The 24,339-nt window shown below is 43.1% G+C and overlaps 1 protein-coding gene across 39 annotated transcripts in view; it reads right to left on the reverse strand.

Moving 5' to 3' along the window:
* Nucleotides 1–24,339, reverse strand: part of CACNA1C (calcium voltage-gated channel subunit alpha1 C) — a 747,770-nt gene that overhangs the window by 142,163 nt on the left and 581,268 nt on the right. For 25 of the 39 annotated variants that reach the window (XM_038576282.1, XM_038576276.1, XM_038576289.1 and 22 more), the window contains exons 10-12: nt 15,843–15,933; nt 8,696–8,722; nt 337–497 (exon numbers count right to left, since the gene is read on the reverse strand). In XM_038576282.1, coding sequence (XP_038432210.1) covers nt 337–497; nt 8,696–8,722; nt 15,843–15,933 — 279 coding nt within the window. Of the gene's footprint in view, nt 1–336; nt 498–8,695; nt 8,723–15,842; nt 15,934–18,580; nt 18,656–24,339 lie in introns of all 39 variants that reach the window. The other 14 variants (XM_038576272.1, XM_038576273.1, XM_038576274.1 and 11 more) reach the window with 1 other exon arrangement.

Here is a 24,339-nt window from a genome sequence, read left to right on the forward strand (position 1 = left end):
GAAGTACTGAAAATCCAATCTGGGAAGTTGGCAGCCAAGGGCCCGAGATGGCCAAATGAGAGGCAGCATGTGTTCTTGTCACCAGCAGTGACTGTTGGGACAGGCAGACTGTGTGGGTCCAGCCAGATGAGCCACATCGGTTTACAATGAAGTTGTGCATTTTACTATGGGGCTGGCAAGCTGTCAGGCCCTTCGTGTCCCCAGCATGGTGCCTACAAAGAGTCACAGCCACTGGCGGTGTTCCCATCAACTTTGTGCCTGTGACTATTTCCTCCCTAGGATTCAGGGATGAGTTAGCAAGAGTAAAGCAGGATAGTGCCAGGGATAGCCTCTCACCTTGGACCTCTGTGAGCCAGTGGGGCTGATTGTAGTGTTCTGAGGCGATGGTGAGTGTGTTGAGGAACACCAGGAAGATCACAAGCCAGTAGAAGACATTAGACTTGACTGCAGCACGACACTTTCTTCTGCAGAACCGATTCCACCGGCGCCAGTAGCGGCTGGAAAAGGAGCAAGGAGAGAAGGAAAGAAGGAGGCAGAGGTGGCTGTGAAATTCAGTGTTTTTCCAATCTGAAAGGCACCATCATGGTTTCCTTTCTCCCCTTAATGGACCTGGCCTTAGCAGAGCGGTGCAATCTGGTGGCGAGGAGATAAGCTTCCTGTCAGGTTAACTGGGCTCTGCTTACTTATGTGGTTTTGGGTGTGTGTGGCCCCGACCCTTCTAAGCTTTGGTTCTTCCATTTATAAAAAATAGGAATAGGGCCAAGCTCACAGGGTTGTTGTGGGGATTGATAAAATACCATATAAATGCATCTGGTATTAATGTGTATTTTTATTTTATAATAATGACATTATTCAAAATTGTATTGTACAAATTAAGAGCATTATTTGTAGTGATGGTAGTAGTAGGACTACTAATGTTTACCATTAATGAAACCTCATCCATGCTTGTTATTGTACTAGACATTTCTCATGTCTTCTCTTTAATTCTTTAAATAATCCTGAAAAGCAGATGTTACCCTGATTTTGAGGATGAGAAAACTAAGGACCACAGAGGTTGAGTAACTTGATTGTTACCACATAGTGGCAGAGCCAAACTTGGTTTTCTCCCCCCAGTCCAGTCTCTTGCCCAGGTGCTACCTATCTATAAAGTATAATGGGTAAATCTGGATCAGAGGTTCTTTGCTTTTATGGCATTATAGAACATTTTGAGAATCTCATGAATGGTTACTTCCTTTGTTCAGAAAAAAATGAGCATACCCACACATACACACATCTCTATATGTAAGTTCATGCAGCACACGGCCCCTTGGAAGCTTGGCCATGGTCCATATAATATTGCTTTGGTTTCTTGGTTAGGGATTTATGTCAGTGATTCTCAAACCTGGCTGTACATAAAATTACTGGGGGGAAGCTTAAAAAAACCCATAAGCCCTCACCAGTACCTAGGCTCCAACTCCAACTAAATCTGATTCTCTGGAAGCTGGGTAGTTTTTAAAGCTCCCCAGGTGGTTCTAATCTGTAACTATGGTTGAGAACCATTAAGCTAGATGGTCCCAAGGAGTCACTCACATTTTAAAATTCTATGATGGAAGAGTTTATAGCTTGTCCCTAATTTCATCCTATTTAGATACAGTAAAAACTACATATCTATGTTTGGTAATTCCATTGACCAAACATTTAATACTGACAGTAGCAATAAAGGAGAGAAAGAAGGGGATGCTGGAGAGGTGCTTGGGAGGGAGACCACAGAGGCCAAGCTGAGGATTTCCAAAAAGAGACTGATGGGATTTGATTTTAGAAAGCCAAGCAACCAACAAAACAATGTCTAGATCAGGGGAAGTATGAGAAATGCTCTTTCGGCCATCTGAACTGGAGATGATGAAGCAGTAGCCTTATTAATGGAAAAGAGGACACTGAGTTCGCAATGCCATTTTGGAGGCAGAATCAATTGGACTTTGAGCTTGACTGGATGTAGAGGGTAAGAGAGAAAGGTACGGAAGGGACAGCTAAAATTTCTAGCTGAGGCAATTTGGAAGAGTGGCTCCTCTAACCAATTTAGGTACAGACAAGGAGAAGCAGTGCTCTGGGCAGGGAGGTTGCTATGAGGAGAAAGGAGGGGCACTCAGCTCAGGAAGTAGGCCTGTGGTCATGTATGTAAAGAGACCCAGCAGGCAGTTGGAAGGCAGAGCCCCTGTTTGGGTAATAAAGAAGGCAGGGGGAGGAACAAAGCAGCTTCTCAGAGCAACAGTCCCTGAGTATCTGTATTCAGGTCTATTTTAGGTTTCCAGAAATGCAGACCCCACTCACCCCCAGAATTGCCTTTCCAGATCACTTGACTTTATCTATATTTTCTACCTACTATCTGTGGAAAATCCTGTTACCAAATCTTTGTTAACATCTATTATGAGATTAGAAACGTGAGCAGTACATCTAAGAAGAAAACTGTTTCCTTGGAACAGCAGGGAGAACTTAGCTTTTGGCTTGCAGAACAGGGAGGGAAAAAAGAATTAATCAAATAATATTCTGATCTGACCCTAACTCACTGAAGTGCTCAAATGCCATCTCCAGTGAGTGCTATGCTATGGAGAAGCTGGAACTTGTCAGGGACAGGGACACTTACCTGCTATGTGGGGCTAATTCACTACATAGAGAAGAAATGTATCAGGGTCAGAAAATTAAGGTTTCCAAATGCATAGGAGGTTTTCCTCCCCCAGACATACCACCATGGGTAAGAGTGAGGATGGGGGAAGGTGAAGAGAGGGGCAAAGGATGGGACAAGGGGTCCTAGGCAGTCCTCAGCCTCCTCTGGAATTTGCCAGGTCTTGGTAGTGAGGAGTCCTATCTTGCCAGGGCAGGACACTGCTTCTTTCCTGTCATTGTGGTTATTAATACTATAGAGAAATTTTGTATGACTATTTTCTCCCTGAAAAATGAAATTTCAGGACAAACTCTATCTGACTTTAAATAGCTTACATTGTAGTTTCAAAGGGTGTTTTAAATAGATATAATCTTATGTGAGAGGAATCACGGATAATTGTTATTTGGAGTCCAAAGGAATCAAGTGTGCATTCTTTTACAATAAGTAGAAACGGACTTGGAGTCAGGTTAGTACTGTGAACTTGATTAAGCTACTCTTTTCTCAAATTTGGGACTTGGGGTGTCACGTGGCCAGGCCTGTCCGATGGGTCTGGAACTGCCTGACTCCCTGAAGGAGTGGCTGTCAGAGACAGGGTAGTAGCTGTCAAATGTGCTGTTCCTGTGCACAGCCATTCAGGGGAGTCACATTTTTGCGCTGGGTGGGGGTGGGGGTAATTACTATCCAGAGAAAGTATTTAAAGATAATTATACACCTCCCACTCTTCAAAATATAGCTTTGCTTGACAACTGGTTTCCTGGCAACTCTTCCTACGGTATAATAAATGTAATGATTTATTAGAATGTGTAAATTTATTTGTGTGTTTACATATGCATGGAGGATATAGAAATTAAATGATAAAATAGGGAGGAAAAATTTGCTCGTTATTCACGTTTCCTTCATATTAACTAGAAAAGTTATTTATTACTTTAGAAATAGAAGTTCCCACATGTAGACATAGGACAGAAGGGTGGATATGAATGTGCCTGATCTATTTCTTCAAAATTCTATATCGATGAAGTCCCATGGGAAATTTCTGCTCAACTCACCCTGGGATCCACCTTACCAATTCCTAATTATGGACCCTGCTCTTGCCTTTCCACCTACGTGGACTGTCCCCACAACTGTAGGACCTCCCCTTTCTATGTCCTGCCCATTCTTAAGGGCTAAGCTCAAGTCCCAGCCTCTCCATGGTAAACTTTTCTAGTCATTCCAGGCTCAGAATTCCTGCATTTCTCATTTCTCAGAATTTCTGCATTATTCATTTTAGGCGTACGTTAAAGAAATATTTATCAAATACCTATCCTGGGATAGGTACAAGATATTCGTCAGTCAATGCAATAGATACAGCCTTTTTCTGCGTAACAGTCATGTGGGCAATCAAAGAGTATACTTAGCACCATGATGGCCTTTGCAGAGGTGCCATAGGAGCACAACAAAAGGCCTCCCAGCCAGTGGTGGAGAAGCCAACAAAGGTCACACACAGGAAATGGCTTCCCATTTCCCCAGATTGTCAGCTATGTTTTACTGTTTGGTTCTTGCCTCTCCAGTGAGATCATAAGACTCTTGAGGGGACGGGACTGTGTCTTGCACTTTGATATAGAGCCACAGTACTTAGTGCAGTCCATCTTACATGGTAGGCATATTTGACTGACAGGCTGGGAGAACAGCAGAGACAAACTCTATGCAGATTTTCTTGTCTTCTCGCTGAAGACAAGGCTTGAGAGCTGTGGAGCTCTTGTGACCCAGGGATGAAGGTGAGGGTGAAGAAAGGGCATCACTCCTAAAAGAGTTTGCTGGGCACATAATTTTGTACAGGCATCTAGAAGAGCAGACAACATCAAAATAGTGGACACTTTCAGCTCTTTCTAGTGGCCAGAAGAAGTTTCTATCTTTTCTTTAACTGAGAACAAGCAACATGGAAAAATGATTAAACTCTTTCATATACTATACGTAACTTAGAATGGACTATCAGAGAGTAGACATATTTGGATATATGCCTTGTCCCAGCTGCTCATTTCACTGGAGATGGGGCAAGACAATCCTCCCAAATTTTAGAACCCTACGGCGTTCACTTCTGTAAAGTCAAGATCTAGAAACTCCAGCAGGTTATCTGATTAATCCCTGCAAGTTGCACAAGACTTTCTAAATCATTTATTTCTTAGCTCTTTAAATCCTATTCCTAACAGTGAGCCCCACGTGTTGCAAAATCCTTATTGTGACTGATTCCTCCGTGTGGAGACTTGGGTTATTAAAAGAATACCCTAATACTGCCCTAATATTATGTCAAATAATTTGCTGAATTTCCCCTAAAGTCTCTCTTCTAGAATTTCTTTTAAATAAGCTGTGACTTTGTATCATTCAGTATTGCAAAATAGGCTGGCTGGAAACTCAAATTATCTTGTCATTGTTAAACTGAGAAAATGATCAAGATACTTTAATTTTTTTAACTCAAATTTTAGAATCTTTTCTAGAGTAAAACAGGCTCTTCACTGCTTATAAGGTTATTTATGAGTTGCAAAAATTCTCTCTCCATTTTCCCTCTATGCTACTATGCTTTTCAATTGTGCCTGACACAGACAGGCAGAAAGTATGAGGACACATTCTTCTTGCATCTGTAGTGGAAACCTTCGCAGCAGACAGAAACAGCTCTAGGTCTACTTTGATAATTTTTATGGAATTTTCAATCCATTGCCAGCCTTTGATATTTTTTAAACATACACCCTCAGTGGGATGTAGCATCTTAGAGGGCCATCATTTGCTATCTGCTCAGACCTTTTAGGGCCATACTGTCTGGTATAGTAGATATAAGCCACATGTGGCTCTTGAGCACTTGAAATTGGCAAGTCCAAACTGAGACATGTAGTAAGTGTAAAATACACATTGGATTTCAAAGACTTAGTACAAAAAATATCTCATTAGTAATTTTTATATTTACATACTGCAGTGATCATTTTTTAGATGCATTTGGTTAAATAAATTGAGATTAATTTCACCTGTTGGTTTATTTTTTTTTTACTTTTTAATCTTACTACTAGAAAAATTTAAAAAGTGCTAATGCAGCTCAATTATACTTCTATTCAACAGCACTGCTGTAGAGCTATGGGCCTATGCCTAAGATATAATAGCTGAGCAGAAACAGGGTTTAGTATTCTTGGGCAGAATCTTTCACTAAGCTAGCATGGTGATTAGCAATACAGGACCTATGTATGGGTTCTGACTTAGCCAGATGGGAGTGACCCTCAGCCTCTCCCAGCCTCAGTATCTTCATCTGAAAATGGGTTGGATAATAGTGCCATACTACTGGTAGTATGCCTTTTGGGAATACAGAATCTTTTTTCTGTATTTCTGTTGTATCTTGAATAGTAGCAGTAGAGGGAGAAACCTTTCCCAGAGATCTAATGGCTGGAATACAGGAGGTTAAGTAAACAGCAGGTGGGGCTGAGTCTCGAAGCTTAGCAAAGAATCTCAAGGTTTAGGGGGGCTGCTGTTCTTCTCTTTTGTCAAAAGCATGGATTATACCATAAGCAACTGGATAGAAGAATGTTCCCAGTATTTTCTGGGCAATCTCTCACTAGAAAGAATGTGTATAAAGATATTGTTTCTCTTCCAGTCCTTCAGATCATGTTCATCTATTTGTTCACTCATTCATTTGTTCATTTATGATTCATTCATTTGCATATAATGAGAACGATATTTTGGAAAGGTTTTCTTTCTTAAAAAATACTTATTTATTTATTTATTCATGAGAGACACACAGAGAGAGAGAGAGGCAGAGACACAGGCAGAGGGAGATGCAGGCTCCATGTAGGGAGCCCGATGTGGGACTCAATCCCAGGACTCCAGGATCATGCCCTGAGCCGAAGGCATACCATCAACCACTGAGCCACCCAGGCATCCCTAGAAATTTTTTCAAAGGGATTTTTATATCCCTCTACTCTTTTTGTGTGGAGGCTTTGTAACTGTCAGGAACACAAAGTGCTTTCTCAGCTTTGGTTGTCAAATTAGATACTTTGTTTGAGTCGGTGTAAGCCTATCTCTTACTGAGGCAAGACCATTCATTCATTCATTCATTCATTCAGCAAATATTAGTTCAGTCCTCATTATCTATTAGCCACTTCTCCAGATGCCAGAGATAAAGCAGTAAAATCTGAGCATTATCAAGAGAGAAAGGATTTTTTATACCTCTAGAATTCTTTTTCATGTAATAAGGGGTAGGTCTGGTAGACTTGACCCTAGATTTTTTAATTAAGGAGGTTTTGGCTTGAGAGAAAGGGGAAGGGGAGAAAGGCCTACATTTTTCAATTCCATTGAATTATGGGAGAAAGAAGGTATCAGAAATAGAGGTGAAAGTCAGACACCAGAGTGCTCACTTAATTCTCAGTCCTGGGTGCCAAGTCTCAGAGGTTACAGAGGGTTGCTTTAGAAATACCCAGAGAGTAATGGGGGAGGCCCAGAGACACTGAGGCTAGTGGGTAGCCTCCACTGAATGTAATATGGTGGGTGGAACCTGTAGGCTCTTGGGAGAATGTCAGCCTTTGGCTCAGAGCTCTATCCAGGCTGGTACAGATACAGTAGCAGGAGGCAGATAGGTAGGTGAGCCTACCACAGTGCTCTGTGTTCCCTGTAGCTTGTTCATGAAGTGTGAAGGTCCTGGAAGTATCCATGCACTCAGATGAGGTGTGGAAATGCTGAAGTCAGTGGACTGACTGACAGAGCTTAGAGGTCAGACAGCTAAGGTGGAGATTTCAATATTAAATGCAAATATGGGGGCCACGGATACTATAGGGGTGCATATCCAAACTAGATGGGCTGCTGTATCCCAGTAAGGACCAGTTCAGAGAGAAGCTCAGACTAATTATCAAACAGTAGAGATAGGCAGAAGACTCAGAAGGATTCCAAGAACACCCTTCACCAAGCCCTGTTGACTTCCCAGGATCTTGAAGTTCCCTGTCCCCATGCATCCAGACTCCATCCTGGAGAAAAGCTGAAGAAGTGGAAATATGAGAGACTGAACATTTTACCTTCAGGGACTATTTAATACATAGCATTGGGTTCCATTTACCCAGCTGGACTAAAATTTAGTGTTATTTATGCTCCTGCTACACAGTAGGTGAGGCTAGGGAGCAAGATTAGATCAATTACAAAATATAAACAACCAACATTTTTGGCACGTACAAGCTTTGTGGGGGAAAATTCACATCTCCACTCACAAATCCATTCATTAATCCATTCAACATATATGTATGGACAGCCCCTGGACAGGCACTTAGCTAGGTTCTCTAGGAATCTGTCTGAGGCATGCAGAGACTATTGAAGCCTGTGAGGCAATAATTGGAGTATAGTATGCTAAGTGCTCTGACAGAGGTATGAGAAAAGCACTAAAGGAATGAAAGGAGGCGAGCAATTTTCCTGTAGAGTTCGCAGAAGGTGTAGGTGCAGTAACATTTGAGGTTCTTAACAAAAACCTGAATTCTCCAGATGAAGACATGTGGACACAATGATTCAGGTAGAAGAAGGGTTACATGGAAAGGCCTTGATATCTGAGAGGACAGGGAACGTTCTGGTGACTGCAAGAAGTTCCATGTGGTTGGAACAAAGAATATGTGAAGGGGAGTGCAGGAGGTGAGGCTGGAAATGTAGACCAGAGGCTGAAGACCATGGGTCCCGTGGAAGATGCAGAAGCAGAATAGTGTCATGATCCTATGTGCTATCCATAATCCTTAATGTTCCTTTCTTACTGTGTTCCATAAACATGAAGTAGGCAAGAACAGTAGCAAGTGTCCACATTATATTTATTTTAACTGGACTTCATCTTATAAGGAAGACACAGTAGGTCTCACAACCTCCTAGGGATGGTGCTTTCCAAAAAGACCAGCAAAGAAAATGCAACAGATAACAACACCTGAATTATATGCAGGATCTGATCTAAAAGCCTTTTCTTGGTAGTTATACAAAAGAGAGCAGTTTCCTCCTTAGAAGGTGTTACCTTGGGCTACCCAAAAGTGTAGCCTGGGAGAGAACTAGTGTGCAGTAAGAAAGAACATGCATTTTACTCACCTGAACTTTGATTTAGAAATCCGGTGGCTGAAAGAGAAAAACAAGACATTATCAAGTGACACATACACATATTCTTCCATTTAAAAGATGTCCAGCAATCCCAGAGAAGTTTGATGGCCCTAGGCGACTAGAAATGTGTGCCGGACAGATGTGTGGTGTGAAGCAGAACAACTCTGGAGACAGAACTCTATTTGTGAGCATCTCTTGGTGTATTTATGTGTATGAACATGGAAACTAGGGGCAGGCCCAGCTGACAAGTCTACAAATCTGTTATTTTCTAAGTGGAACCAATGGTCTCTAGAGAGGCAGGGCACCATGTGGCACACAGCATCTGCACAGCAGGTCCCATGAAGTCAGGTTAGGCCATGTGTTGGGAAAGCTACACTTTGACAAGAGCCATGGAGGAGAGGAAGGCCACAGGGAAGAACATGTCATCACAGACCCCACTGCTGTCCGAACAGGAGCCTGGCCAATGCTGGGGTATGAGGTAAAGATAAGCAAAAGGAGCCAACTTGGAACTGAGAGGCCACTACAGTCCTGGCCTGAAGGCTGTAACTGGGCCTAAATGAACAGCCACAGGTCCTGACAGAAACAAAGGAAGCTGACAGTCATGTGCAGCCTTGAAGATGTGGAGGACTTCTGGGCAAAAGCACAGGGCAGGCGTGACTGAAAGGGTCATGGCGTGGGGAAAGAGGTGCACTGGAAAGGTAGATGCTCCAGAGAGGCCCTGAGGCTGCTGAGTTCATGTCAGAGGGTCCAGGGAAAACTAGGAAGAGGAAGAGGCTGGGAGAAGAGAAAGAGGAGAGAGATAGAGATAGAGAGAGAGAGAGAGAGAGAGAGAGATAGAGAGAGAGAGAGAGAGAGAGAAGGGGTGAGAGAGAGGGAAGAAGGGGAGGGGTAGGGAATGTAAGTACTTGAGACAAAACAATTGAAGGCAATGTGTCAGAAAAGGCTTTGATGTTCAGGGTGTGAACAGGAGAGACTGCAGGTGGAGCACCCATGCTCAGATGGACACACAGAGGGATGCATAAGGCAAGTTAGAGATGAAGAAAGTGATGGAGACACCAGTAGGGAGACAAAGATGCAGAGTGAAAACAGGAGCAGGAGTTCAGGAGGCAACTGCTGTGAGCCTGTGTTGTTCCAGCTCAGCACAAAGTGAGCTCTTGTCACATGGCAAGAAAACAACCCCTCTCATTATTTTTTATTAAAAAAAATTAAACTAGAAGATGTGACAGGTGGCAAAGCCACCGTGCATGAGATAATTATATCTCTGGGGCACTGAGAATCCTAGCCAAGTGCCTTTACTGCTTTGAACCGTTAGCTAATAAGCTTTTCCTATCCCCAAGACTGCCTGCTAGGGCTGGAGTGTTTAATCACATGCTAACAAAGCATGTGTGGGGGGGGGGGGGCAGGAGCCAAGAGTAGCATTTTTATTTAGAGCTACAGTTTAATGGGGGAAACAAATGTTTTCCAGATGCTAATTGGTTGATGGGAAATTGGGGTCCTCTCTTCCCCAGCAGGGCCATGCTGAGCCTGGGGACCTTTAGGGTCTTCACTAGGCTTACTTTCAGACAGTTGACTGTCTTTCTTGTTAGGCATGAACCAAAGTGGATGACCGAGGCCTTTAGTCTCGTGACTCTGTCTACAAAGCCTGCCCAGCCCTAGGCCTTCTCTCAGAAATGTCTCAGTGATCCTTTCTGGGGTGTCCTTTAATGCAGACTATGTCCTCTTTCCTCTCAGGCCAAGTGGGTCATAAGCAAAAGTGGGTTGTCAAAATCTAAAATCATATCTCCCAGAGAAATGACTCTGGGACATGGATAGAGGGGGATCAGAACTGAGATGGCTTTTGGAAATGAGGTCCTGATCCTAGTTCCAGCATAGTCATGAGTTATAGGACCTTCCTTGGCATTCTGGCATATTCTAAAGAGGAGGAAATGGGGCAGAATTTTCTTTTCCATGTAGTTACAAGTCCTGATGTATAACCCTTGACACAACACTCGAAGACTGATTTTGTTGTTGTTGCTAATCTCAGGAGATTGTGAGCATGATTTTAGGTTCACTAGGTCAGAAATGTTCATCCCCCTTTAAGTACATTACTTAAGCACCCCTACTTAAGAAAGAGAGGGTATTGCTCAAGTGGCAAGTGTCTGGAGACAAGGGAAACCCCAGCTCATGGAGAGCTGAGGTTAGAACTCTGTAAAGCCCAAGTGTCTGGATTCCTCCATACTACTTTATAGAGGTGGGAGTCAACTGTAGGACCCCACTTCATGAAAACAGAGGGACCCCATTGTTCAGCAGTCTCACCTCTTGGGAAATAACCACTGGCTCAGAGTTTGGAACATTGGTCCATCTCACTGTGTGAGTAAGCAAACTGAGGAGCACATGGGACCTGGTGTCATGGCCCCCCACTCCACACCCTGGGCTGGCTGATGTGTGGCAGATGCTTCCTCCTACTGCTTTTTAAACCACTTCAGACTCCTCAGAAGACTAGAAGCACTGGCTTCTCCAAACCCCAATGGGGCATGCAAATTTGCTTAGAAATCTTCTTGGCTTTTTCTATCATTATTGTTCTAGAGAGGTACAATTCCTACTTCGTGTTTTTAGAAGGCTTCTTGAAGAAGAGCAAGGAGGTAGAGAAAGTAACTCACACTTACAACCATCAGAGCAATCTTACTGGGTTGGACCTAAATTTGCTTCAACCCGAGATACTTTCTCTGCCCAGGTCTCCAAGACAAATCTTCTGGGGAACCATGATTTTCTTTGTTGATATTAATGTTCAAAATTAGAGACACCCCCCAAACTCCTTTCATTCGCTTAACTTACTTCTTGGAGGCCTATTTATATTTCAGCTTTTCTCCCTTTCTTAGAGTAATGAGCACAATATGTTTACTACCTGTGATATGAAACAGTATCTCCCTGAATTGTCCCAATTTGCCTCCAACATAAGTCAGATGGCACTGCAGTCACCATCTAGGCTGACACACATCTGACTCAACCTCCTTGACACCACAACTTCAGCACTGTCCACAGCTGTTATTACTGGAGAGTAATGGATCTTGTCATCGCAGAGCACTGCTTCAACAACTGGGTGCTGAAGTCAGTTGCTCCACATTCTGGCCAGAGTCTCCTTCTCTATTCATCCTCCTGCTCTTCTTCTGAACCCCATCTTTTCCCTCAATGGGTCTTCCTCATCATTCAGGCTTAACTTCTAGTTCTTGGTTTGGTCCCACTGTCATATCAATGTTGCCCTCAACACACTGCCTGGGACTTCTACTTTGCCTGCCTAGCTAAATTGCCACCCTGGTTCACACCGCTGTCTGTTTTTAGTGCTTCTGGGCTATGCAGCCTGCCAAAAAATATGTCAAATATTTTGCGAGGCTGCCTTCACATTTATGATGTCAGGCTCCACTGTGGCTTCAGCACTACTCAGTGATCTTTTAGTGACTTCTTGGTGACTCACTAGTTTGAATCTTGTGTACTGTTCTTCAGGTTCCTAGGACACCTAACCTCCACTTTCTGTGATGAGATGACAGGTAATTTGGTATGACTCCTATCATTGACTCTCTGTATCAGAGCCTATTTCTGATTCTATATTCTTTATAGAACTGTACAATTTGAGAGTCTGGAAAGGATCCTTAGATATCACCTGGATCTATGGTTTGCAATTTATTGGGTTGTAGAATATTTCATTCATATGAAATCTTACATGGAGTCCCAATATGTAAAAGACGTGAAAGTGGCCCCCTTCTGTAGTAGCCCCTTCAGGCAGTTCCCAGGAGTTGTGGGCCTCTGCTAGGAGCACCCTGAGCCAATAATCAAGCCAACTCTTTTGTGTCAGAGGGTGAGATCAAGACTCAGATGGGAACTGCTTTGGTTGAGGTCACATGGCTAGTTGGTGGCTGACTTGGGACTTGACCCCAGGACTCCTGATGGCAGGTCTCTTTTCCTATCTTCCATTTAGTCCAAGAGATAAGGAACTCCTTCATCCTGTGTAAATCTAGTGTCTCTAATTGTGTCTTTGAAGTCCATCTCCCCCTCTTTTTAGGCAATGTCTTGCTATAATCACTCATTTCCATTCAGGCATCTTTAGCCCCCTCCCCTCCTTCACTGGTCACTTCTCTACTATGAAGACTGTCCCAGAGTTTATTATGATGGGAAATAAGCCATCACTTGGCCATTGCTGCCTCTTTTTCTACCATCTTATTTTCCCCTCTCCCTTTCATGGCCTCACTTCTGGAATAAGTGCTCTATGCTAGCTCTTTCCCACCCCTATCCTTCACTAAGACTCCAGCTCTCACAAACAAGTCTTGTAGGGTGTGGCTCCAGAATCCACAATTAACCTAGCCACTTTCTTCATCTCCATGGGTGACTCTAGCCTGAGCCAGCATCATCTCACACCTCCGTAATTGCTATCGAGGCTGCTGCACTGTTTTGTGCTATGTTCCCTGTTGGCCTTGCTTCTATCCATTCTTTCCCTGACATCCAAGTAATCCTTCAAGAATGCAAAACTAATCTGATTAACCTCCCTAGCTAGCTCCATGTTCTTGTAATTTCTCATAGTTTTGTGATATAGACAAAGATCATTAGGGGCCTACCAGGCCATGTTCCATCTCTAGCCTCATCTCTCCCACGCCCCCCACATGTGCTGGCCTGCTGCACTGGCCTCTCAGTTCTTTCATCTAAGAGTTTAAAACACTGTTGCCTTGGACTAGAACACTTTTCCTTGCTCTTCACCTCAATAATGTATGTTCACTCTTCAGTTCTCAGCTTAAATTGAATTCTTCAAAATATTGTTTCCTGAGGCACCTGGGTGGCTCAGTGGTTGAGTGTCTGCCTTTGGCTCAGAGCATGATCCTGGGGTCCTGGGATGAGTCCCGCATTGGGCTCCCTGCAGGGAACCTGCTTCTCCCTCTACCTGTGTCTCTGTCTTTCTCTCTGTTTCTCTCATGAATAAATAAATAAAATCTTTAAAAACAATGATTTCCTAACTAGCCTGTTACTGACCCTACATTATAGCTACTTTTCCTTCTTAACCCTTGTCCCTATTTTTATGACTTATTTACTTGTTTATTTTTTTATTTTTAAAATATTTTATTTATTTATGAGAGACACACACACACAGAGGCAGAGACATAGGCAGAGGGAGAAGCAGGCTCCACGCAGGAAGCCTAATGTGGAACTTGATCCCAGGACCCTGGGATCATGCCCTGAGCTGAAAGCAGACGCTCAACCACTGAGCCACCTGGACATCCCAACTTATTTACTTGTTTAATGTCACTTCTACACCAGATAAAATCCTGGCACTGTGTCTAGGCATTTTATATGCCAGAGTAAATGCATGAATGTGGATATTCATAAGACTAACAGGGACCATTTCTATAGAGTTCTTCCAGTCTGCAGAATGTGTCCTCAAGGAAATGACAGATATACTAGAGGTACCAGCTTCCCTCGCTGGAGAATAATCATGTTCTTCTTCCAACAGATCTTCATGTTCTCCTGAAATGTAATTTCAAGTGGCTTCCTAGGGCTAGGAATTTCCCTGGTCCCTCCTGGTTTGCAACTTGGGGTATGCAGGATCTTCCACCATCTTTTCTACAACCCTTCTTGGTGGCAAGACCACAGAAAGGACTGACAGAATTAGAAGGTATGCAGGGGCCCATTTGCAAAAACCTGAGTGCTTGCTTCGTATGGTTCCAAAGGGAGAAGAGAAAAAGGCTTGGACTGCTGTTTAAAAATGTAATTAGCCCTGTATTTTAACAACATTTTGACAATAATTGTTTCCCAATGATGCCGAGAAATCTGCAGTGCAGACTCCCTGGTGCCACTGTCAGAATGAATGATACTGAAATCCCCGTGTACCCTGGCAATAGAAATTGTAAGGGCTGGTCTGTTCCTAAGCCTTGTTTTTCCTTCCCCTTTCTGGAGACCATTCTCAAAGCTGGCAAGGTTTGTGTTCAGACCTACCTACAGAGAATCTTTTTAAAAGGGTTGGGGTTTGCTCAGACTATTGAGTCATTTTGGGGAAGAAGGGTAAAATAAGATGCTGTTCCACTGATGGAGCGATTTAAAAACTAATTTTATTTGGGACTGGTCCTACTTAGAGCTTTCTGTATGCAGTGCCTTTCAGTGACTGGCGTGAGTTTACAGTTCTTGCACCACCAAGCCAATAGAAAAAGCAGGCTCCACGTCCCAAAGCAGTCCCTGAATGCTCCAGGAGGCCTCAAACCCGAGGTCAATGTAAATCCCTGACAGAATCTGACTTTAATCTTTGGACTCTGCTGAGATGCTGGTAATAGAACTAGCAGTTTGCTTATTTTAGCAATTAAACTATTTTGTCCCCACCATTTTTTTGGTTGGGGAACGTTTCCCAGGGACGACTGGTTTCATTTTTTAAGATAAAAAATGGGTGATTGTGATAGTTCAAATGTGAACTGTTCCTCTGTGCATGTAGCTCAGTCCTGGGCCAGTCAGCTCCCTGAAGCCTGAGGCCTGGGGTCTGGCCCAGCGGAAGAGAAGCTGTGGGCATCTAGGCTGGAGCTTCTTTTGGAGGAGGTTGGCCATGTTCCAGACTAAGCACAGGTGAATTTTGAATTGACTCAATTTGCTCCTGAGGCATCTCTGTTTCCCTTCACTAGGTATGTAACTAGAGTTGCAGAAAAGAACTAACATGTTGATTATATCCCAAGGTATTTTCTTACCTGTTTACTCTTCTTCAGGTCACATTTACCAGAATGGAAAAGGTGGTTAGCAGGACCCAGGGACCCTCACAAAGGTGCCTCATGTGACAGTGGGTGAGATGGGCTGGGAAGAAACAGACTTTGGAGCCACTCCCAACCTCCCCTCTCTGTCCCCTACCCCTGTCCTGTCTTTTTCTCTGATGTAACGGACAAGGGTTCAAAATCCTGAGTCAGATCCTCACTGGAGTACAGAACTGGAGACTGGTCTCAGTGTTAAGACTCCTCCCCTTGCTTACGAGCTATACTCAACCCAGGGCCCTCTTTTCCCACACAAGTCACTGCTTGAGCTTTCTGTTTCTCTGACCTCTGCCACACTCATGATGGGCCAACCTACTCTGACGTCAAGACACAGCATCCCGGCCCGCACCCCTGGAAAAGCCCCATTCCCTGGGCTCTCTGTGCCTACTCACGCCAGTCTGGCCCCGCAGTTCTCTCCCTCGATGTCACCTCCAGCCACGTTTTCGGTGTTGACAGACTCGGTCTCGCTTGTGGGCATGCTCACTACAAGAGTCAAAGGGATGCAGAACAAGGCATTGAGGGTGGGGAGGAAAGGGGAGAGAAGAACATTAGTTTTCAAAACACCCGGTCCCAAGACTGTGTGCTGCTTGGGAGGAGGAGAGGCTTAGCAGCTTCTGTTAGTGGGGGGCAGCAGTACTGCTGTGAGTAGGTTGGGGCACTGGCACTGCCATGGCCAAGTTTGGGGATTTCCTTGACCGTCATGCCTGCTGCTTGTCTAGGGTGAGTTTACTGATGGAGCTTACTTCCTGAAAATACTGACCATTGAATCCTTTCCTACCCTCATCTCTGTGCCCTCAGAAAAGCTGTGTAAGCTTTTCCATTTGCGTCTGCTACTAGCCATAAAAAGAGAAGCTTTCATGAAGGTATTTTATTTTGCTTTTTTCTCCACCCACCAATTCTAAGAGGTTTCATCCCCAAACTTAGGGTCCAGCTTGTTTGTAGGAAGGATGTTTTTGTTGCCTCATGAAGTCCTAGATGGAGTGGAAGACTGCCCCATTTCTTGTAGTATACACTGGGTCCTAAGTTGGTTCCATCTAGGATGGTATCTGAAATAGGGAGCTTGAAATAGAGGACTATTACCAGAATCAGGTACTAAGATTCAAAGTCGCACTGCAGACACCAGGAATGAGGAGCATAACTGTGGAATCCACCAATTAAGTTTAAATGTGATTTGAAAATAGACTGCAGGTAGACCGAGATGTCACTTCCCCTTCCAGCAATCCTGATGTTCCTACCCCAGCAGGCTGACTGGGGATATAAACCATCTAATTCCACTGGTGCCAATCTGTCTGGTCAATCTCTACTCCCTCCCCAAGGCAGCAATGGGCTGCATTTCCATGGTGGCAGGAATTTTCTAGCTTGGAACCCGATGTAGTGGCTTAGAGAAACATTATTTTATTATTATTTTAAAAATGTAAACGGAAGTTTCGCTTAAGAGAGCTCTTCCTCTTCACCTTCTCTTACCCTTTTAATATGGCACAACAGTGAGTTTTATTTTTGGTAACCCTTGTTCTTCAGAGTGGCCATTATAGCATTGGTCCTGGTTCCATTCTCCTTGAAGAACAGAACTCCTTGAATGGTGAGAAAATCACTAATCCTCTACAGCCACAGAATCTGCAGTTAGTGAGGGTGTGGCATCAGGTGATGCAACACCACGTATGAGTCCCCTAGCCCAGGAAAAACTTTTAGTGCTTATATGGGTAATGTTATTGGATGGAAATTTTCCAAGGTTCTTTTCTTCTGGGTGAAGACAAGATGGGTGGGTGAGAAGAGACTCATTTCAGAAACATGCAAGATCCAAATAGAAAGCCCATGACTTACCATATGTTTGACTGTCATGTATGAGAGACCTCTCTACCCTAGGACTCCTTTTTAATACAGTTGGGTAAAAAGAAATCTAGATGCCATTTCAAATAAGGTAGGCACTGGATGAGACTTTAGATATTACCTAGCTCTAAATGTTCCCTTCAGTTTATAGGAAAGTGAGGTTTAGGGAAGGGAAGTTCACACAGCGTATTTGGGGTAGGACTTGGTTGGGAGCACAAATGTCATGACCCCCTGCACCATGGTCATCTTGATTGGCCCTCTGTTGACTAGTTCCCTACTCTACCTTAAGATAAGATGAGGTTCCTATAGCCAAATCCAGAGATGAGGCTCTGGAATAATCATAGGAGCATGGTGAATAGCCAAATGGTGGTGTTGAGTTTCATAGCATTTACACTCCATTTATAGCCCGAGGTCTGAGGGAGTTGGTGTGTGAGCCTAGACCCTAGGGATGCTTTTAGCACTAGGAGTTGGGAAGACAGCACCTTCAGAGCTTGCCAGATTCCTTGCTCCACCCACACTAAGGAGGAAGTCATACAGTTGAAGAGTCTTCAGTCTTTCAATCCATCTGTCTCTGGCCATCTCTGACCTAAGGTTACTTTAACTCTTCAGGCAACATTGTTTAAAGTTAAAGAGCTCTGGGGCATCTGGATGACTCAGTCAGTTAAGCATCCAACTCTTGGTTTTGGCTCAGATCATGATCTCAGGGTTGTGAGATTGAGCCCAGCATTGGGCTCTGTGCTCAGTGCAGAGTCTGCCTGGAATTCTCCCCCTTCTCTCTGCTCTCCCCTACACCACAAATAAACACACAAATAAATCTTTAAAAAACAAAATTAAAGAGCTCTGACTTTGTGACACTTTGCTCCCAGAAAGCCCCTTATGTGTTAGTGGAGTGGTATGATGGTGGTGGTACTAAGCTTAGAAAGACAACCAAATTAAGAATGGGTGGGCCTAGGCTTTAGAAGAACTATATCATCTCCTAAATAAAGGAACTGCCTGTATCAGTACCAAGGTGGCATCTACAGTGACCTTAATCTTGGTTGGCACTATCCAAAAGAAGGGTTCCATCAAGGAATAGCTGCTGCTGATTGTCATGTCTGCTGACTTCATACATATGAAGAGATGATAAGATAGTGGCTTTGAGGCAGACAAATTACCATCCCTTATAGACACACACACACACACACACACACACACACACACATTGATGACCACCGCATCACAAGCCATTGAGAAAAATGCCCTCCCATCCAGTCTGGTATGTACCAATGCACATTTACACACATAAAGCACAGGGGAACATTACCATGGGTTTCTGTGGAGTGACTAAACCAAGCAAACTTCCCTTTCTTCTGATCAAGCAAGCCCGCTGGAGTGCCTCCTTTCACAGACAAGATGGTCAGTGTCAAGAACCAGGAACAAGACATCAATAGAGAGCATGCAGTCAGCCAAGGGCAAAAGAAAGAAACAAGGAACTCAGCTTTCACATAGAACATCCATTTTCATCTCTGAACATAAACTAAGAAAATTATAAAAAGCAATAAACCAAAACACATAAGAAAACATAACAAAGTAGAACCAAAACCCCAAATCACATGAATTAATGACAAAAAACAAATGATAGACCCTAAGAAAAAGGAATTACTCCAGCAGAAGCTTTAGTCTACACTGGTCTATCTAGTTAGTGGCTTTGAGGGAAGAGCTTCTTGGGAGAGGCCATCATTCATCCCTGTTGCCTCCCTGGGGAGGTGCACCTTTTACAGGCTCCAGTCGGGTAAACTGCTACAATCAAACTATAGCATTGGTGCTTCCCTTCACACTGACCAAATGGCCCGATGACTTGACCTCTTCCTCACCTGTAGTGAATCCACCCTCTCTTACCACTTACACTCAGATCATACCACTTGCAGATGGAAAGTCCACAGATCTACTTGCCCCTTTGTCCAGTTCAACTATCCAGTCCCATTCAATAAAGACCCACTAAGTGTTTCAGACCTGGTCATATCCAAAACATATATGTATTAATCAGTTTAAACAGGCAAAGCAATTGCTCAATTGCTTATCTACAATTAGTCTTTTGAGGAGCTTGATGTATAAGGGAGAAGAATTCTGTAAGCTTCTTTTGGCTCTGGGCTATAGTTGAAGAATAGGGTGCTAGGGAGATTGTATAGATGCTGATTACCACAAATGGAAGAGGAGGAGCTCTGTATTCTGCAGTAGACTTTGAGTTCTGGATATTAAATGCTTTATCTAATTCCAGAGAAAGAATTTTCCCACTCTGCTTGGCAAAACTAGCATGAAATGCACCTCTGCCAGACCTCTACAGGGGTGCTGGGGATAAGCGGTGAGTGCAGTTTAGTCACGACTTATTAATGAGGTGGGAAATCTGCTACCACTTAGGAATGAAGCATGTAATGTGATGAGGAATGGGTAAGTTGCCCCATCAGTTCCAGGAAAGGGCATGAAGGGAAGGCCAATCCAAGTGTTTAGGTGCTTCTCTATTCCCCTGAAACTTGGATCATGTTTAGTGAGCATCCTTGAACACTGCTTGTTAGTGAGGATTCTGAAGACTGGTTCCTGATAGAAAAGGATCAGTCTTATTTTTAACCTAGGTAAAGGGCCATGTCCCAAACACATATCTTTAAAATACAAAGCTTAATACAGAGGAATAAGACACTTCTCAAAAATCCTATATGAAGAAAGCACTGAGGGTCAGGAGCTGAAATGAATGGCTTGGTTCCAATTTGCTTTCTAGCAAAAGATAGATCTCAATTTAATATAAGTCACTTATATGAGCATCTCATAAGCGACCTTTTGTTTGGAGGTGTAAAGGTCAACATGAGGCTGTCAGTTACCAAGTTTTTGGCTGCTCACATGGTTGTCTGGGAGAATAGGAGCCCTGGCCAGTGATGGAAAGCTCAGAACATTGTGACCTGCTAAACAACAGAAGCATTATTCAGCTTCTGGCTTTGGTATCAATATTGCCCCATACTGTTTGATTTCAGAAATAACTGCATGATGACTTTAAAAACAATAGAAAGAGCTTGATAAAAACATGGCTGTTTGGTATATAACTGAATTTGACCAGGTCTTTAATGTGGGCAAAGTTGGCAGCCACCGACTTGGCAAGTGATTTGAAGAGCACATAAATCATCTCTCTTAAGAGTGTGCAATAGTGTTGCCAGATTCGCTTTTTTGGGGTCAAGCCGTATATCTGAAGGTTCCTTGCTGAAATGAAAAATATCTCACAAGGAAGGAGCAGTACATTAACATATTAGTGTCAATTTGTGATAGTTTATCCTGAAAATACCTAAGAGAATAAGATGGGTGAAAATGCAGTTTGTGTTCCTATTATTAAGAGGTTAGGCAGCAGGATCATAGTTGATTCTTTAAGGGATTTGTTGCCCTAGAGACACGAACTTGGATTCCTTCTTGGAATCTAGTGCCCAAACTGTTGAAAGATGAGAATTATAAATGCTAGACTCTTTTTTGGTGGATAAGCTGGAGACCCTGCCTCTTTCTTTGGCCACTCAGATGATGAACTGGCTGGAAATTAAAGCAGAAAGATGGCAAAGAACCTCTCCCCTAAAGGCAACTCTCTTGGTGCTTGTAAACTGAAGCTTGATGTCTGCTTCTCTGCTGACTGTGTCATAATAACATGCCCTCTACAGAATGACATGTGCCTCTTGAATGATTTAGGAAGGATTTTACTGAGAAAGAATGCTAGAGAAGAAGCTAGTTTTCTAACTTTCTAACTTCATTGTTAGCAGGTAATATACATCAAATCTCGCTGTCCTGTTCCTTGACTTCTGCTGAGATTTCCAAAGAAAATGAGATTTTCCTGAAAGAGAAATTAACAGCTGCCATTGCAGGTGGTGTATGACATAATTACATTTTTAGTAATATCACAACTGCTACAATGAGTTGTGTTGACTCCATCTCACCAACAACTGATTATATCTTGAATTAAGACTTCTCTCTCCAAAATATTTTCTCTTGGTGGCAACTCTTGTTTGAATAGTGCTTAGTAGATGATTTCTGCATCTCAAGGGAGCTAGTTCTTGTCTCACAGCAACCAATGTCTCCTCTGACTGCTTGGAGAATAGTCGTGTGGATTCTGGGGGGATTATAAAAAGCCATTTCCTATATGGGATAATCTCCTAAGTCTGGAAATCATATGAATTATGCTGGAGGAGCACTAGATCTAAGCCATGGTGAAGATTGGCAGTTCCGAGTACATTTGGGTTTGCAAACCCTCTGATGGTTTATTTACTAAAATTTAAGAATCCTTCATTAAACACCAGATAGTGCTTTGAAAGCATGGTTGCACAGATTAGTTGGCCCGCTTTTCCAAAGCTGTGGTCAACAGAGTTCTCTGTAAAATGAATGTCTCTAGTCAGTTCCTCAAACCACTTAAAACAAACCTCCAAGTGGTGAATCTGCTCCAGGTTGTCCCAGTGTGTTATCACTCATGCTTTCCATAAAAAGAAATTAGAACTTCAGTTAGCTACCATGATGTAATATGTATCCCCAAAGATGGCCATACTCATCCACATGCATAAAAAATGACTCCAAAAGGTGCTCTTATCAAGGTTTGAGAGTAAGACCAATGTTAGTTTTGATAAAGAAAATGAAAGTCACTAAGATTACTTAGCAATCAATTCACAAAGTAAACAGTAAGCAAAATCTCTTTGGTATCCTTTCCTTTACTCTCTTTTTCCTCCTGCTTCTTTTTTTTTCCTACCACAAGGATTAGGGGAGATACGTGAAGAACAATCCACACATAAAATATCTGGTCTTGCTTCTTGAGGCTGTCTGCCTTAGATATTTTTATGCATCACAATTGACTGGGTGACAATAGAACAAAGCTCCACGTAAGGGAATGAGGAATGGACCTGGGAGAAATGGAGAAATCTGCTTCGTTCTGAAATCTTTGGTCACCCAAAGGGCTTTGATACTATCCCAGGAACGGGGCTTTGCAATGTTCTGTTGTGACTTTCAGCAGGAATAGCTGTCCTCTCTCAAGATCTGCTAAGAAAAATGCCCAGTCTTCATTCTGGAATTTAGCTGGCAGCCTCGTTACTCATCAACTGCTATCAATCTTTTATCTCCTTTTGTTGAGAGAGGGTTGGTGCATCAGGGCCAGACATCCCCGGCAGCGGTAGGGGTGTCAGAAGCCCAAGATGCGGAGGGCATTTCTCACCCAACCTGACCTTCTCCAGTGCTGTGGAATGCTGTATGGAGCCAATGGGCTGATTCCTGGGTCTGCCAGACTACTGGGATCCAGTTGCTCAGGCTTCCACGCTCTCTTGGGATGAATGAAACAATTTGTCATTTAATTGGCAGATGCCCACTTTATTATCTTTTCTGTATATGAGTGGTATTATACTAATAATACTAATACTAATAAGTACTAATCAGAGTTATGACTAACATGCAAAAGTATTCCTAATTTCCTACCCCACTGACTCCAATCTGGAATCTAAAGCTCCTATAGTCTGGCTCCATGTATGTGTGATGGCCGAGTGTGCCCCTCAGAAATTCATATGAAGTCCTAGCCCCTGTATTTTAGAGTGCAGCTCTGTTTAGAGAAAGGGTCTTTAAAAAGGTAATTAAAATAAAAATGAGATAACAAGGGCAGGTTCTAAACCAATGTGACTGGTATGCTGATCAGAAGAAGAAATCTGGGCACAGACACACACAGAGAAGACAACGTGAAGATACAGGGAGAAGATGGCCATCTACAAGCCATAGAGAGAGACCTGGAGCCCGTCCCTCCGTCATGCCTCTCAGAAGGAACCAAGCCTGCTGATGCCTTGATATCGGACTTCTGGCTTACGGAACTATGGGACAATAGTCAAGGGGTCAAGAAAAAACAGCCCTTGGACCAAATCCGGACTGCTACTTGTTTTGTAAATAAAGTTTTACTGGAACATAGCCATGCCCTTTTGCTTATGTATTGTCTGCAGCTGCTTTCACACTACAGCAGAAGAGCTGAGTGGTTGCAATAGAGGCTCCATGCAGCTGGCAAAGCCTAAAACAACTATTAACTGACCCTTCAGAAAAAAGGCGGGCTGACTCCTCAACTAGTCAAATTTCATCCATTCCTGGAGGCCCGGTTCTCATTTGCGGAGCCTTTTGTGACCACCCACTGCCACAGAGTCCCCTCTTCTGAGCTCCGGGAACATTGGGATCCACGAGAATTTAAAAATAAAATGTGAATTCAAGTTTTAGTTCCATCTTCTCCTAGCCCTGAAACAGGTAAGTTATTTAACCTTTCTGAGGTTTCTCTATATGTAAAAAGAGATTAATGATACTATTTAGCTCATGAAGTTCTAGTAAGGATTAAGTGAAATAATACTTACAAAAGCTTTGTAAAATGGTGAGTGCTATAAGTATTTGCTAATATTACCAACTAATTTTAATCTGTTTTTCTTATAGTTTATGAGTATTAGATTTATCTCCCTAAGTTATAATTTTCTCAAGGCCAGAATCTTTATATCAGAATTCTTTGGACTCCCTTTCAGATCCTAGTAGTATTAGATTTGGAACTATAATAATAATAACACTTTTTATCTTTAATGGAGTTTTAGGGGCTCTCCTATAAGCTGGACATCTTGAGGGTTTGTCCTTCAGATCATCCTTCATCCCTCTCTGCTATGACTTGTACTCTAATAGGCTGACCTTTGTAAACTACATCAACAACTTCTCTTAGGCTAGGGCTTTGTGCTGCGTTGACTAATGGGAAGTGCCAGTAGGATGTATATGAGGCCTGAGGAAAGTGAAGCTGAGGTATTTATTTCCCTCATACTGCATGCAGGGCTGGTATGGATGCCTCTTGTTGCTAAAGACCACGGGTCTGATTATGTGACCCTCTCCTCATAGCTACTTTTTCTAATTTCTGGAAACTGCTCCTTCACTTTGTCCCTTCAAGTCCTTCCAGCAGGCCCACTGGTACTATCCCTAGGGTACTCCATCATTCCTTGTTGACTTCCTTAAAACTTCCTGCATCTTTTTATTAACCTCTTCTTAAATCACCTACTTTACAAGTCTATCTGTTTTCTA

The sequence above is a fragment of the Canis lupus genome, chromosome 27, assembly GCF_011100685.1.
Source record: "Canis lupus familiaris isolate Mischka breed German Shepherd chromosome 27, alternate assembly UU_Cfam_GSD_1.0, whole genome shotgun sequence".
In the NCBI taxonomy this organism is placed as follows: Eukaryota; Metazoa; Chordata; class Mammalia; order Carnivora; family Canidae; genus Canis; species Canis lupus.